The sequence below is a fragment of the Sorex fumeus genome, unplaced genomic scaffold (genome assembly GCF_029834395.1).
Source record: "Sorex fumeus unplaced genomic scaffold, SorFum_2.1 ptg000048l, whole genome shotgun sequence".
Classification (NCBI taxonomy): Eukaryota; Metazoa; Chordata; class Mammalia; order Eulipotyphla; family Soricidae; genus Sorex; species Sorex fumeus.
This window is the reverse complement of record NW_026606105.1, coordinates 12,512,791-12,530,441: the sequence shown is the minus strand read 5'-3', so window position 1 is coordinate 12,530,441 and position 17,651 is coordinate 12,512,791. Positions and strand designations below refer to the sequence as shown.

General features: G+C 42.5%; 1 protein-coding gene across 1 annotated transcript in view; it reads left to right on the top strand.

The window, feature by feature from the left end:
• BPGM (bisphosphoglycerate mutase) overlaps positions 1-5,402 on the top strand; it is a 37,896-nt gene extending 32,494 nt beyond the window's left edge. Inside the window, exon 3 of the mRNA XM_056123985.1 lies at positions 4,478-5,402. Within this exon, the coding sequence (XP_055979960.1) occupies positions 4,478-4,656 (179 nt within the window). The 3' untranslated portion in view covers positions 4,657-5,402. The remainder of the gene's footprint in view (positions 1-4,477) is intronic.
• The last annotated feature ends 12,249 nt before the right edge of the window (positions 5,403-17,651 follow it).

Sequence of the window (17,651 nt, the reverse complement as noted above, 5' to 3'; positions counted from 1 at the left end):
GATCTTGCCAAGGTCATTCCAAGCTCACCCAGCGATGGGAAACCAACCACATTCTAATTAGTAGAACTTGATTGGTCGCAAGATAAACTCTGCCAGCCCGAGGATGACCTAGAAAAGTAGGAGAAGAGAAAGGAGTACAACAGCAAGCCCCGAGAATCTGCCTGGTTCACGTTCAGATTTTTCAAGATTTAAGTGATGTGGACACTACTTCCACTACCCAGCCGTCGCCACACTCCAGGACGCTTTCCGGACCCGTGCGGCCGCAAGCGGCCGCGCGACACATCATAGGACACTAAATACCCGTCTTCTGGAATTGTCGTACCATATTTGATAGGGTTCAAATATGGTAACACCTACAAGGGTGATTAGAGGTCACCCCAAAAGCCTCTATACCTCTCGGAAAGACTGGCAAGCTACCGAGAGTATTCCGCCCGCATGGAAGAGCCTGGCAAGCTATCCGCTGTGTATTCGATATGCCAAAACCAGTAACTACAACTGGTCTCATTCACCTGACCCTGAAGGCTTCACCGACATGGCAGCACTGAGAAGGATGAGAAAGGAGAGGCCGACAAAATCTCAAGGCCGACCTAGGCTGCCACAACGAAGGAAGACAAAAATGATCGTCTGTACTTTCAATGCACGTACGCTAGCATCAGATGCATCCATCGAGGACCTGATGGTACAAGCGCGAATGATCAAGTACGACATCATTGGTCTGACCGAGACAAGAAGACACGAATCTCACCATGCCGTTTTCGACACTGGAGAAGAATTGTTCCTCGGAACATGCGATAAAAGAGGTGTTGGAGGTGTCGGTGTCCTTGTCAACACAAACTTGGCCAAGAGCATTGATTCATTCGAATGCCTAACAACCCGAATCGGATGTTTACATTTGAATAGATGTGGCTCACTGCCTGCAGTTTCTATCTTCGTTGTCTACGCACCAACATCTCATTATGATGAAAGAGAAATCGAGAAGTTCTACATGGAGCTAGAGAAGTTCTATAAAGAAGACCACACCTTCTACAAGATCATTGTGGGTGATTTTAATGCCAAGATAGGACCGAGAAGATCAGCTGAAGAACTTCACATCGGAACCCATGGCCTAGAATGGAACGAACAGGGTGAGAGACTGTCTGAGTTCATCATGTCGACCAAGACCATTCATGGTAACTCACAGTTCCAGAAGGCAGAATCTAAACGATGGACATGGGAGTCTCCCGGTAGACGATTCCACAACGAAATAGACCACATCATATTCAATCGACGGTTTTGCCTGACTGATGTCGCTGTTGTCCCAAAATTTCGAACGGGATCGGACCACCGTCTCCTTCGTGCAAAATTCTACTTCACAGAGCGGGGAGAAAGGGCTGCAAAGTTCAAAAAGAGAACTCCCAGAATGACCACCAACTGGGAACTCTTTGGTACTATTGCGGCAACATGGGAAGATGCCATTGTTGACAACATTGACGAGGAATACGATCGACTGGTTCAGCACCTCCATGAATGTGCGAGGAACGCCAAGAGAGAGATAGCCACAAAAAGTCGCCTATCTTCGAAAACTCTTGAGCTAATTTGCCAGCGTGGTTTGGCGCATGCCTCAGGCAACCGCAAGCTAACGTCCGAGCTTGCAAAGCAGTGCAGAGATGCGATCAAGGAAGACCTCAAAGAGAGAAGAGCAGAAGTACTGGTAGATGCGGCAGAAGCCGGGAAAAGTATTCGTAACGCCCGCCTGTCCTTCGCCAACTATAAGACCAAGATGACTGCCCTCCGACGTCCTGATGGATCCATCACATCCTCCAGAACGGCAATGGAGAAGATTATCCATGACTTCTACTCAAATCTCTTCGATAGCCATGTCCACTTGCCGACATACCAAATTCCACAGGATGGGTATGTCGTTCCCAACGTTCTCCCTTCCGAAATCCGACACGCCATTTCGTCAGTAAAGAAGCAAACAGCACCCGGCCCAGACAAGGTCAGACCTGAACACCTGAAGAACCTGCCGTCAGTACTCATCAATACACTGGCTCGGCTCTTCACTCGCTACCTGTCTGAATGCAAGGTTCCATCTCAATGGAAAACCAGCAGGACCGTACTACTGTTCAAGAAGGGAGACATCCATGACATTGGCAACTATCGCCCGATCTGCCTATTGTCTGTCATCTACAAGTTGTTCACTCGAGTCATCCTGAATAGGATTGGCAGAACACTAGATGAAGGACAACCATGTGAGCAAGCAGGGTTCCGCAAAGGATTCAGCACCATCGACCATATCCACACGATAACCAAACTCATTGAGGTTTCTCGGGAGTTCAAGATGCCGCTCTGCTTAACGTTCATTGATTTAAAGAAGGCCTTTTGATTCTGTTGAGACGGAAGCGGTCATTGAAGCCCTAGCCAATCAGGGCATTCAAGCCCAATACATCAGGATCCTCCGTGAGCTGTATTGCGGATTCACTACCAGGATCTCACCATTCTACAAAGAAGTGATCGTTGATGTCAAGAGAGGGGTGCGGCAGGGTGATACCATTTCACCAAAACTCTTCAGTGCCACCCTCGAGAACATCATGCGACGACTGGAATGGGAAGGAATGGGAGTGAAGATAGATGGTCGGCAACTACACCACCTCCGCTTTGCTGATGACATTGTTTTAATAACACCAAACATCAGCCAAGCGGCACAAATGCTGGCCGACTTTGACCGTGAGTGTGGAAAGGTAGGACTACAGCTGAATCTTACGAAGACAATGTTTATGAGAAACAGCCTTGTTCCTGACGCCCCATTCGCTCTCAATGGAACGACCATCTCCGAATGCAACAGCTATGTGTACCTAGGTCGAGAGGTCAACATGACAAATGACCTGGCACCCGAGCTGCGCAGGAGGAAGAGAGCGGCTTGGAACGCCTTCAAGAACGTCGAAGAAATAGCTAAGAGGACGAAGAACCTCCGGCTCCGGGCACATCTCTTTGATTCCACTGTTCTTCCTGCATTAACATATGCCTCAGAGACCTGGGCCCTACGCAAACAAGAAGAGAACGCCATTCAGGTCTCCCAAAGAAGAATAGAAAGAGCTATGCTTGGAATATCACGTTTCACTCAAATGAGAGAACGAATCCGGAGTTCTGACATCCGTCGACGATCAAGGATCAGGGACGCTGTCTCATTTGCCAAGGTGTCGAAAATCAGATGGGCTGGTCACGTAATGAGATTTAAAGACGACCGTTGGACTAGAGCTGTTACTGATTGGATTCCACGGGATGTCAAGAGACCGCGTGGCCGCCCACCTACCAGATGGTCAGACTTCTTTGTGAAGGTCATGAACGATCGGTTTGAGGCCCTCCATGTTCCCGGAGCGAAGAGATGCCATTGGGCTACACTAGCACGCGACAGGGACAAATGGAGACGTTACTGGCGCCCGCTCGAGCAAATCGACGACTAACGGGAAGTTAAGTGATTAAGTGATTAAGTGATGTGGACAACCTTGGCATGGGGAGAACAGTCTTCGTCCCTCAAGATTTATTTATTTTAAAAATTATTTTTATTAGTGAAACACCATGTGGTACAGTTTAGACTTTACAAATTTTTGTGCTTGGGTTTCAGTTATACAATGATTGAGTACTCATTCCTCCACCAGAGCCCATTCTCCACTTCCAGTGCTCCCAGTGTCCCTTCCACTCCCCCAACCAACCTCACCCCTGTGGCAGGGCATTCCCTTTTGTTTTCTCTCTCCTTTTGGGTGCTGTGGTTTGCAAAAGAGGCGTTGAGTGGCAGTCATGTTCAGTCTATAGTCTACTTTTAGCATGCATCTCTCATCCTGGGAGGATCCTCCCAACACCCTTTACTTGGTGCTCCCTTCTCTATTTAAGCTGCCTTTTCCCCCTAGCATGTGCGGCTGGCCTCCAAGCCATGAAGTAAACGTCCTGGTACTTATCTCGGCTATTCTTGCACCCCTCAAGATTTAGATAGGGAGCAGTCAGGAGCAGATTGCCTCCAAAGGTATTGTGCTTGCCCTGAGCTTTGATGGGATGTGAGTCTCTGTCCAAGCTTTTGTTTAGTTGTTCTTTTTAACTTCTGGGGGCTGGAGCGATAGCACAGCGGGTAGGACGTTCGCCTTACAAGCGGCCAACATGGCCGACCCGAGTTCGATTCCTCCGCCCCTCCCGGAGAGCCCGGCAAGCTACCGAGAGTATTCGATATGCCAGACACAGTAACAACAAAGTCTCCAATGGAGACGTTACTGGGCCCGCTCGAGCAAATCGACGATCAACGGGAGGGCCTTTACCTTTACCTTTACCTTTAACTTCTGGGAAGCCTTACCTTCCAGTAAAGAGAGCTGGAATCTCTCGGAGCCCCTGGCATGGCTCTGAACGTGCAGTGAATTTGACACCCAAGTGAAGGTGCAGTTCAACACGAAAACAAAACCTCCCGTTTCATTCCCTCTAATGCCTTGTCTATCTCTCTCCTAACCTGCAGGTATCTCTGATGAAGACATTATCAACATCACTCTTCCCACTGGAGTCCCCATTCTCTTGGAACTGGATGAGAACCTGCACGCCGTTGGGCCTCACCAGTTTCTGGGTGATCAAGAGGCCATCCAGGCAGCCATTAAGAAAGTAGAAGATCAGGGAAAAGTGAGACAAGCCAAAAAATGAAAGTCTGTTCAGCGCTGCTGGCAGGGAAGAACTGCAGAAAGAGCAGCTGTGATGTGTGATGGGTGCTGATCATGTTCTCCCCCTTCCCCCCACCCTCCGACCCTACCTCCCCGTTCTGCACCCCTGTTTATGCAGGTTTTTCTAAAACTAGGCTGTGGGGGTGGAATTTTCTTAGATAGGTAAGCAACTTTATGTTGGCCCAAATAAAGGCATTTGGGTACCCGAGGGCCCGTGTCGTAAGCCTTGCGAGTTAGCTCTCCTGCTAGTCTCTTTGAATTAGTCACTAAACTAGTAACCAGTATTTGTTGTCATGGATTTCTAGGATGGAGGAGTGACCAGTGAAGTATAAGGTCACTGAGTCACCACTGACAGGTACTGCTTATTGCCCTGAGCAGGGTCCCTTTTCTACATACTAAGACTTTCTGGGATAATAGTAAGGGGTATTAGGTAGCACACTATTCTTAAGTATTTATTATCAGTCTTTTTGTCTAGGAAAAGGGCTCCTTTGATAGTTATCACCAGAGACCCATTAAATGGGGGAAGTCACAGATGTTTTCTTCCAAGGCAATCAGTGATGAGCAAGTTTTCTTTATTTAACACAGCTGGGGAGAATTCCACTTTGACAGGGTGGAGAGAACTGTAACTGTATTCTCTTTTTGTTTGTGTTTTGAACTTTAACCTTTCGGTACTTAAAATTGGTTTAAAAATAAAGTTCTGTGACTGCAAATGCTATCACTCAAAGTGTCACCATTTATTGGTAATCGTATATAACGGCCTCTGAACTGGCCTCCAGTTCAAATCTTGTAACACTCAAAGAGTGGTTTTTATTTCAACATATGGACACTCCTAGTTCTTTACGAATGAAGGTTGGGCTTAAGGGAAAGGTAAAATGCATATAATTTTTCTCACATGACCCCCCCCCGAAAAAAAAAAGTTCAATGGACTTAATATCCTTATTTATCCACCAAGGACAAAAGATCAAATAACATTGAGTAGTCATGGCCAGCCATAGACAGAATTGATTGCTCTTTAACCTTTATGCTGTTTTCTATAGTGTATTTTTTAATGTTTTGGTCAATTTGCAAATTATTATTTTTTAAGGCTATTTATTTTTTTAAAAAGGTAAAATCTTTCAGTGACTCATGGGGTATAGCTATTTACCACGTGGTTCATGGTTTTTCCATTGCTTATTGGCTTATTCATATCCATTTTATCATTACTAGAGTTAGAAAGAAACTAATTCCAAGACCCTTGCTACTGCTTGAGTTCATTTGCTTGTGGAGACCTTCTTCGGGACTCCTATGGTGTTAGCTGATAAAGATGCTTGAAAAGAAGTGAATTCTTAGATAAGGACTTAATAAGCCTGTGATCAGATATAATAATTTTCACATAAATTGATTTTTTATACTTATTGATTTTAATATTGGATCTTGTTATTTAATCAATTTAATTCTAGAATTATAAATGGTTGTGGCTTTTTTCTACATTATAATAAAAAAAGGAAAAGAAACCCAGTTTGTTCACAGCTGGCCACATATGTGATGCAAGAGGACATGAAATATGAATGTTTTATTTTATTTATTTTTTTTTTGCTTTTTGGGTCACACCTGGTGAGGCACAGGGGCCATTCCTGGCTCTACACTCAGGAATTACTCCTGGCAGTGCTCAGGGGACTATATGGGATGCTGGGAATTGAACCTGGGTTGGCCGATGCTGTGAATCAAACCCGGGTTGGCCGCGTGCAAGGCAAATGCCCTACCTGCTGTGCTGTTGTTCCAGCCCCTGTTTTATGTTTTTGATCAACTGCTATTTCCTTTACTATAGCACTGCCCCTCTCTTTTTTTTAGTCCCATTGTTTAATCAAATAATAGCCTTCAGAGTTCATAGATCAAACAAGAATGCAATGCTTAGATCATCCTAGAATTCAAACGATGGTGGACCAAAATTCAGACCTTTCTTAAGCATCTTCAGCTAGAATCTTTTCTGAGTGGAATCCTGTCTTAATGATGCTCAAGATCCTAGACTTGGAGCCTGCCTTTGTTCTGCCTCTAGATGTCCACTGCTAGGGGACTCTGACCACATGAAATCTTGCTCTACCGTCTGAACAGGCTAAAAGCAACCATCTAGTAATGATAAACAGACCTAGTCCACTTAGTCTTGCTTCCCATAGGATCAGAAGTTTGGGGGCAAATGATTGAGTCCATTTTGGGGGCAGATAATGTATACAATGATCTTGGAACACCTTGTCAGAAAAGAAGAAAATACCCAAAGATGATGACGCACCAAAATATGACTTTAAATCTGGGTAATCTGTGAATAAAGAATGATGACGGTGAATTACAGAGCATTGCTCTTGCTCTGCTCAGGCCACTCTGCCAAAATGCCACCGTGGGTAACTTCAGCAACGAACATTTCTCAAGGTTCTGGAGAATGACAAGTCCAGGGTTTGGCATTTCACAATGACCCTCTTCCTGGCCTTCAGACAAATGCCTTCCTGCTGTCTACATGGAGGGTAAGAAAGGGGACAGTCATCCCCTGCTAAGGGCATTGCCATCAGGGGTTTGCTCTCAGACTTCTAAATGTTAACTGCCCTCCCCCCCAAATCTCACCTCCAGATGACATCCCCTAAGGGATTAGAGCATCAACATTTGAACCTTGGGTATTTTTTTTAAAACTAGAATGGATACTTGGTTGCTGAAGAATTTAAGAAAGAAATATAGTTCCAGCTACTCATTCTAATGGTTCTGCCAACACAAGGTCCTTGTAGGATGAGTCGAGTCAAAAGGCAATGGTAGTAAGTGGAAAGGACCCAATGTGTCCTCATTATTTCTTCAGCTTTTCTATAGGCTGGAATTGTTCAAAATATGACAGGAGAAAGAAACTGACAAAGAGGGAATTGAAACAACTAGTATTGAATACAGATGATAAAAGGTGTTTTGGTATATACAGAAACAGGAGAAGGGCCCCTAATTCCTGCATGTTTTAATTTTGAAATGTCTGTCCTCGGTTCACTAACATGGGAAAAATTTCTTAATTCTGTATTGTCAAGAAAAATAATTCTACACTTAGTTATTAGTGTTGTGCTTGGGGCTATGGTAATGCATCAGATCAACAATTTGTCAATAAAATGGTAACAGGATTATGAGTACCATCCTCTTGTCAACTGAACAAACAGTCATGGAGTTTGCATTTTTTTTTGGACTAGAAATATAATTGGTATAAGACATCAGTTTCTGGTATATAACACGATCTAATATTTTGTACTTACTACAAAATGATTACCACATTAGGTCAAGTTAGCATCTGACCTCATACAGTTTTAAAATTGTTTCCTTGTAGTGGAGGGTCTTTTGAGGTTATTCTGAACAGCTTTCCAATATGCAGAACAATAGTAATAGAATCTCCATGCAGTACATCATATTTCTTTCTCTTATTGTAAAATATTATCTTAATTTCCTTCATGCTTTAGAGGCCTGGAGCAATAGCACAATGGGTAGGGCATTTGCCTTGCACACGGCTGACCCAGATTTGATTCCTCTGTCCCTCTCAGAGAGCCCAGAAAGCTACCAAGAGTATTCTGCTCACACGGCAAAGCCTGGCAAGCTCCCCGTGGCATATTTGATATGCCAAACACAGTAACAAGTCTAACAATGGAGATGTTACTGGTGCCTTCTCAAGCAAATCGACGAACAATAGGACAGTGCAGGACAGTACCTGCTTTAGAAGATCAACCCTTCTCTCTCTTTTTTAAAAAAATTTTTATTAGTGAAACACCATGAGGTACAGTTGTAGACTTACACATTTTTGTGCTTGGGTTTCAATTATACAATGATCAAGTACCCATCCCTCCACCAGTGCCCATTTTCCATCACCACGGATTCCAGTATCCCTCCTACCCCCCAATCCCCCTGTCCCACCCTGCCTCTGTGTCAGGGCATTCCCTTTTGTTCTCTCTTTCCTTTTGGGTGCTGTGGTTTGCAAAAGAGGCATTGAGTGGCAATCATGTTCGGTCTATAGTCTACTTTCAGCATGCTTCTCCCATCCTGGGAGGACCCGCCCAATACCCTTTATTTGGTGCTCCCTTTCTCTATCTGAGCTGCCTTTTCCCCTAGCATGTGTGAAGATCAGCCCTTCTCAATGTCACCATTTGGCTCTTAAATGCCACTTAATCTCTGGGCCCCTGTGTCTTTGAATTTCAACTCCTGGCAGCAGTCACCTTTCAAGTGTCCTCATGTCACTCTATTCGGTGTTATAGCCCAGCTGGGATCCATGTGGCTCTAGTATATTCAGTGTTATAGCCCAGCTGCTCCTCCATACATTCTCCTGCTGGAACTGCAGCATGTCAACAGCCTATAATTGCGGCTTCTCAGGGCTTCGTGCAGAGGTCAGATGGATTCTGGGAATACTAGAGACTTGTTGGTCACAAATCTAGTTTCATTTTTTTTTCTTTTTGAGTCACACAGCAGTGCACAGGGGTTACTCCTGGCTCATTCACTCAGGAACTACTCCTAGCAGTGCTCTGGGAACCATATGGGATGCTGGGAATCCAACCCAGGTTGGCCACGTGCAAGGCAAACGCCCTACCTGCTCTACTATGGCTCCAACCCTTCTAGTTTCACTTTTGATACATCTTTTTAAAAATCCTATATTCTTGAAGGAAACTCTACCTTTTCAAGATAGCTTCTTGGTTCAACATGCTGATGTAATCCTCTGCAAAAACCAGACGTGTAAAAAGTGCACCCGAGCCCAGAGTGTGACATAAGGAAGCCTCTGAGGAGCTAGCAAATACTTTGCTGTCAAAAGGAGCTGATGGCCAAGATGGTCTGTCTTACAGCGAAACAGCTCCAGGCGATGGCAGTGTGTTGCTGCAGAGTTAATTCAAGAATTTCTCATGAATTCATCCTTGCAATACAGCTATTGGAAGGGCCATTGGCCACACTGCCCTATATCTGCTTAGAAGGAAACTAGATCTGGTGGCATGTTAACCTTCAGCGGGAAATCAGAGCTGGGGGTTGTGTATCTTAATTGCATCAAATCTACTCTTTCAGTGGAGGAAACTGAGTCAGGATCGGAGTGGAGCAGCAGGGACAAAAATGTCCTTCAAATGGCCATGAATGAGGTCATTTAGGTGATCCCAGTACTTGTCCTATAGAACTATCATGTTCTCCAGGCGCCATTAGCCATAGGTTAGCTAACAAGTATTTTACTCCTGAAGCATCCCATGATTCTAAATTGAATCACAGGAACATCATCATTTGCAACCAGAATTCTAGTCATCTTGGTATTTTATAATAGTTATTTAATCTTGGTTTCTGCCCCTAGACTCTGGGGGCCAGTATTTACTCATAAACTCTGGAGTGACTACACACGTACCTCTGGCTATTTACAACAGTTATGTCCAAGGAAACCTGGAATTAAGTGTGGGGTTTTTTTTGGCTGATTATGTAACTATAGAGCTCAGCCAATTTATAAACATAAAATGTAAATATAGACAGGGTGACTTCCCATGCGACTGCAACCCAGGAAAGAGGTAAACAATTTTGATTTTATTTTTTATTTCTTTTTAACGTTTTCACTGAACCACTGTGAGATAGGCCCTTACAAAGCTTCTCATGATTAGATTTTAGTCATGCAGCATTCCAATACCTATTCCTCCACCAGTGTACATTTCCCAGCACCAGTGTCCCCCAAGTTCTCTCCCATCACCTCCCCACCCCCCACCCCCAGCCTGCCTCTATGCTAGGCACTTTTCCTCTCTCTCTCTCTCTCTCTCTCTCTCTCTTTCTCTCTCTCTCTCTCTTTCTCCCTCCCTCCCCCCTCTCCTTTTAGGAATGTGGAGCAAACAATTTTTAATATATGATATAAACTCATTTTATAACTACCAAGTCCTTGTTGGTTGGTAGCTAGAGTTTAGTTCAGAAGCTCTGGATTCTGCAAGTACCGATACTCAACCAACATCCTAGTTGTCACCCTGAACTTCCCTCCAGCTTAGTAAGTGAGGCCTGTTGGTTCTCCTGTGATCTTTCAAAGTCATCTCTCCTCTCCCCCACACCCTCGTTCATCGTGCCCTCATGATCTCTTTATTTCAGTCGTCTTTGAACTGATCTCCCCACCTTCATCTTTATTCTCTTTGGATTCTTCCTAGAACATTTGCCTACGTGACTTTTCCTTGTTCTCTAAAATTAGGACTCTGAAGTTGCCTTGTCTCCTTGGAATATACCAACCTGGGTGCCACTTCCTGCCTTGTCTCTTCACCAACAGGAGACCTCAATAAATCTACCTCCTTAGTTACAGGAAGCGGAGTGCCCCGAAGGTCAGGCAAATTTACTCTTTGGAATCCTATAAATGCACCTCCACTTGAGAGAAAAACTATTCAAGTTTGTCTGTCTAGATTGTTGGGTTTTGTGTGCTGTGTGTGTGTGTGTGTGTGTGTGTGTGTGTGTATGCCTGTCAATCTGTGCAAGCAGAGATAGAAACCTTATTATTGGGGAGAGGAAGGTAGCAGGACCCCATAACCCTAGTCAGTATGTGGTACCATTGCCAACAGCTACTGTAGTTTAGCAACAATGACTTAATGAGTTATGTTCTTACTTTTTACTTAGTTAATGAGTAATGAAAATACTGCAAACATAAGTGGCAAAGTCTCCTCAATCTCAGCATTCTGAGAAATGTTCCATCTATTCCTTTCTTATATACAGTTCCACATCTTTGAAGGTATAGTCCAAACTATATTCTTTAGCATATTTATTTCTCAAGGTTTCATAGGTGTCAAACAATCTTGTTTCATCGGTAAATATTGTCCCATTATTGAGATACAACTTAAGTGATGCTTTTAATATTTTTGCCATAATTAATAATTTTGTTTACATTGCTTCTTTCCAAGTCCATCTCAGATATTTGTAAAATTCAGTATGGAAACCCACATACTACATATCAAAAAATTAACCTAACAAGTAAGGTTATAAAATATTTTGGTTATGATACCTTAACGATATATTCACAACTATCATAAATATATATTATAAATAAAAGCCATCAAACATCAAGTGCTTTTAATGGAAATCTTTCCTGAAAATATTTCATATATACTAAGTCTTTAATGATGATGTTTGTATACGAGAGATAGAGAGTAAGAGAGAAAGAGAAAGAAAGAGAGTGCCTATATTATTGAGACAGAGAAGTATGTTATATAAGAAACAACATCAGCTTTATAGAAAACAGTATGTGGATTTCTTAAATAAGTTGGGCTTCCAAATGATACAGAGATTCCATTTCTTGGCATCCAGTCTCAAAACACAAAAACATAAATCAAAAAAGTTATGTGCACACCTACATTCACTTAAGTGCTTAGTACCATAGCCTGGATGTGGAAACCATCCACATGTCCAATGATGGATGAATGGATTAAGAAGTTGTGTTATCTGACCACAACACCCAAAAGGAGAGAGAGAACAGGGGGGAATGCCCTGCCACAGTGGCAGGGTGGGATGGGGGGATGGGGGGGAGGGATATTATCCATGGTGGTGGAAAATGGGCACTGGTGGAGGGATGGGTATTTGATCATTGTATAAACGAAAACCAAGCACAAAAATTTGTAAATCTACAACTGTACCTCATGGTGCTTCACTAATAAAAAATTAAAAAAATAGAATTGAATTTAAAAGACCAGTCATGCAATCTATAATATCCAAATACATGTGCAATTTGGGCAACAGAAAAAAAAAAAGAAGTTGTGTTATCAAGAAGAAAGCATCCAACCCTATCAAAAAATGGGGCAACGAAAGGAACAGAAATTTTCTCAAAGAAGAAATCCGAATGGCAAAAAGGCACATGAGAAAATGCTCTACATCATTAATCATCAGGTATATGCAGATCAAAACCACAATGAGATATCATCTCACACCACAGAGACTGGCCCATATCCAAAAGAACAAAAGCAACCGGTGTTGGCGTGGATGTGGCGAGAAAGGGACCCTCCTTCTTTGCTGGTGGGAATGCTGACTGGTTCAGCCTTTTTGGAAAACAGTATGGATAATTCTCAAAAAATTAGTATTTGAGCTCTCATTTGACCCAGCAATACCACTCCTGGGAATATATCCCAGAGAGGCAAAAAAGTATAGTCGAAATGACATCTGCACTTCTATGTTCATTGCTACACTGTTCACAATAGCCAAAATCTGGGAAAAAAAAAAGATTGCCTGAGAACAGATGACTGGTTAAAGAAACTTTGATACATCTACACAATGGAGTACTATGTAGCTGTTAGAAAGGATGAAGTCATGAAATTTACATACAAATGGAACTACATGGAAAGTATCATGCTAAGCGAAATGAGTCAGAAAGAGAGGCACAGACATAGAAAGATTGCATTCATCTGAGGAATATAAAGTAACAAAATAGGAGACTAACACCCAAGAAGAACCGAGATAAGTACCAGGAATTTCACTCCATGGCTTGGAGGCCAGCTGCACATGCTAGGGGAAAAGGAAGCTCAGATAGAGAAGGAAGCACCAAGTAAAGGGTGTTGGGAGGATCCTCCCAAGATGGGAGATGCATGCTGAAAGTAGACTATAGACTGAACATGATTGCCACTCAGTGCCTCTTTTGCAGACCACAGCACCCAAAAGGAGAGAGAGAACAAAAGGGAATGACCTGCCACAGAGGCGGGGTGGGGTGAAGGAAATGGAGGGAGGGAGGGATACTGGGATCATTGTTGGTGGAGAATGGGCACTAGTGGAGGGATGGGTACTCGATCATTGTACAACTGAAACCCAAGCACAAAAATGTGTAAGTCTACAACTGTACCTCATGGTGTTTCAATAATAAAAATTAAAAAAAAAAGAAGTTGTGGGCATAATTACATAGTGGAATACTATGCAACTAGATTAACAGGTAAAATTTTGGAGTTCACTGATAATGTGGAAAGTGTCACATTAAGCAAAGTAAATCAGAGGTAGAAAGACAAATACTGGATAATCTCATTCATCTGTGGTGTATAGAAAGACAAAGAAAGGGAAGAGATAGGTGGAAGAACTGAAAACTGAGATTACGAAGCAAGGTGGGTATTGAAGTAGGGAATTAAGAGGCAGACTACGTGTATCTTAAGTACATTTGAGGAAGGTCTTAGGCACTTTTAGTGACAAGGTGTGGTAACTATACATCAATACCATAAACACTATTATAAACAAGTAACCTATGCTACAACAATTAAATAAAAACTAAGAAAGAACATGTAAGACCAGTCTAGCTTGAACATAGTGATGAACAGTGACACAGCATGGGATGGGATTGGAGAACTGACAGAACTTGGGCCAAGTTGGTATGTATGAATGATATTACAGGCCTTCAAGGAGAGATGAGTGGCCCAGTGGCTGAGGCCCTCACTAATATTTAAAGGTAAGGTAAAGGCCCTCCCGTTGATCATCGATTTGCTCGAACGGGCCCAGTAACGTCTCCATTGGAGACTTTGTTGTTACTGTGTCTGGCATATCGAATACGTCACGGGGAGCTTGCCAGGCTCTGCCGTGCGGGCAAGATACTCTTGGTAGCTTGCCGGGTTCTCCGAGAGGGGCAGAGGAATCGAACTCGGGTCGGCCATGTTGGCTGCGTGCAAGGCAAACGCCCTACCGCTGTGCTATCACTCCAGCACTCACTCACTAATATTGAAACATCTTATTCAACCATCTTTAATGACTCTAGAAATCAAACATTCACAATACATGGAAATAAATAGTTCACTCTTAACCAGTGTCAGAGGAAATCATAGTGGAATTTATAAAATAGAGATCAAAATAAAAAAATTTATTGATTATAGTGAAGGCAGTATTAAGAGGAAATTTTATAGTGTAAAATACTGATATGAAAAATATCTCAATGGATTGCAGCAAGAGTGAAGAAGGTAAGGCACTTACCTTGCATGCAGCCAACTGGGGTTCGATCCCTGGCACCACACGTGGTCCCATGAATTTGACATATTGAACTCTGGGCACAGAGCCAGGAGCAAGCCCTAAACATTTACTGGGTGTGGTCCCAAAACAAAGTCCTCAAGTCAACAATACATTTTCCCCCCAAGATTTTTTTTTATTGAATCACTGAGATAGACACTTACAAAGCTGTTTATGATTCGGTTTCAGTCATACAGTGTTCCAACATGCACCCCTCCACCTGTGTACATTTCTCAGCACCAATGTCCCCATCAACAATATATTTGTATATCTTAAGAAACTAAAAATTAAGAACAAGCTGAATCAAAAGTTAGTAGAAAGAAGTAAATCATAAAGATTATAGGTAAAAATAAAGAATAGAACATTTTTAACAAATCCAAGAGTTTGTTTTTAAAAAGATCAACAAAATTGTCTTGCCTCGGCGAGAAAAAAAAGATGAGGGGATACTCTGATAACTAAAATGAGAAGCAAAAGTGGGAACATTACAACTTATATCACAGGGGAACAGAACAAAGAACCAAGATATAATCTTTGAATGTATCCAAATGATTTTTGACAATTTTTGTTCAAGACAAGACAATGAGGAAAGGCCTGTCTCTTCAGCAAACTGAACAATGTTGGAAACACTGGACAGAACACATGTTCAAAAAATGTTGAAGCCCACCCAATAAGAGAGAGAGAACAAAAGGGAATGCCCCGCCACAGAGGTAGGGTGGGGCAGGGGGGAAGATGGGGGGTGGGAGGGATACTGGGATCCGTGGTGGTGGGAAATGGGCACTGGTGGAGAGATGGGTATTTGATCATTGTATAATTGAAACCCAAGCACAAAAATGTGTAAGTCTACAACTGTACCTCATGGTGTCTCACTAATAAAAATTTTAAAAAAATGTTGAAACCTTTTACCATATGGAAAATTTGACTTAATAAACTTCCATATGACCCTGCAATACCACCTCTGGAAATATATCCTGAGGGTGCAAAAAAGCACAATAGAAATGACATCTGCACCTGTATGTTCATTGCAGCACTGTTCACAATAGCGAGAATCTGGAAACAACCCAAGTGCCCGAGAACAGACGACTGGTTAAAGAAACTCTGCTACATCTACACAATGAAATACTATGCAGCTGTTAGGAAAGATGAAGTCATGAAATTTGCTTGTAAGTGGATGGTCATGGAGAGTATTATGATAAGTGAAATGAGTCTGAAAGAGATGGACAGAAATAGAATGACTGCACTGATTTGTGGAATATAAAATAACATAATATGAGACTGACACCCGAGGACAGTGAACACAAGGGCCAGGAATATTACTGCATAGTTGGAAGCCTGTCTCATGAGCTGAGGGAAAAGGCAGCTGGAATAGAGAAGGGATCACTAAGTCAATGATGGTTGGAGGAATCATTCAGGATTGAAGATGTGTGCTGAAAGTAGACAAAGGACCAAAAATTGCTGAAAACAGTATCTCAAAAGATTAGAGGGGCGGGAGCGATAGCACAGTGGGTAGGGCATTTGCCTCGCACGAGGCTGACCCGGGTTCAATTCCTAGCATCTCATATGGTCCCCCGAGCATCACCAGGAGTAATTCCTGAATGCATGAGCCAGGAGTAACTACTGTGCATCGCCGGGTATGACCCAAAAAGAAAAAAAATGATTAGAGAGGTAGCAGTCAGCCACTAAATGCATTAAAAAAAAAAAACCTAAGGGGTGAAGAAAATATGGTATACACAAATCATGGAATCTTCTGAAGTCAACACTAAAAATATTTTCTTATTTATGTTACACACCACAACCTGAATATCCTTAAAGACATGGGAATAAATAGAATAAGTCAGTCACAAAATGATAAATACTGCAAAAATGTACTCAGATGAATTATCTAAGGTAGTCAAAAACATAATCAGATAAGTTAGAAAGATAGTTGTCAAGCGCTAAAGGTAAGGGGAATTTTCCATGATAAGTGGGATAGTTTATGCTTTGCAAGTTGAAAAAGATGTGTTGCTTACCTGTACACTTAAAAAGAATCAGGATGAAAAATTTAATATAAGTTGTGGCACTTTAAAATCATCAGGAGAAAGAGCTTCGAAGAGAAAGACCTCTCTACTTCTAAAGGCATCATTGTGACTAGATTCATAATGAAAGTGACATGACAATGATTAATTTCATGACTTAAAGTCATGCACATATACTCAATTTGAAACCTTGATTTAAGATGTTGTCCCATGGGTATAATGAATTACTACTGAGGGTCATTCTCCAATGACAAATTAAGCCATTTTTTTTATCTTGTTCAAGTCTCACAGTAACACTGTGGGTGAGGCACTTTTGTTTTGCTTCCCTTACTAGGCTTATTAAACTGATAAGCACAGATACTACACTTGGCTGACCCGAATTCGATTCCTCCGCCCCTCTTGGATAGCCCGGCAAGCAACCAAGAGTATCTTGCCCGCACGCCTGGCAAACTACCCGTGACGTATTTGATATGCCAAACACAGTAACAACAAAGTCTCACGATGGAGACGTTACTGCGCCTGCTCGAGAAAATCGATGATCAATGGGAGGACAGTGACAGTGACTAGGCTTATTATTAGAAATAGGAGACCCAAAGTAACAAAGCTAATACCTCCTGGCCACAGGATTCTAAGCCACATTTACTTAACTCTGAAGCTCATGGTTTTTACCACTATTTAATGTGTGGTTTAGTTTGATTTTTTAAAAATAATTGAAATGCTATATGACTCAAAGAATAAGGTTACCCAATGAAGCAATGGTAAACCAGTTTGCTTTTCTTTCTTACAAGTTAGTACGGTGGCACCTAAGTTTAAAGGGACACTGGGCGGCAGTAGAGAGCTTAGATTCTGGCCAGCAAAAAGCAAAGCGCTTCGCTTTTCTAAGTGGGGGAAATCCAGATTAGCTGTCTTTCCTCAAACCAGCTGTTTTGGCATTTGGGGAAGTCCAGAGCTTGTGTATTAAAGTCTAACTGAATTACGGAAAGAAGTACATAAGAGTCAGTGAACTCAACATTTCATTAGTGACAACAAAACAACACAG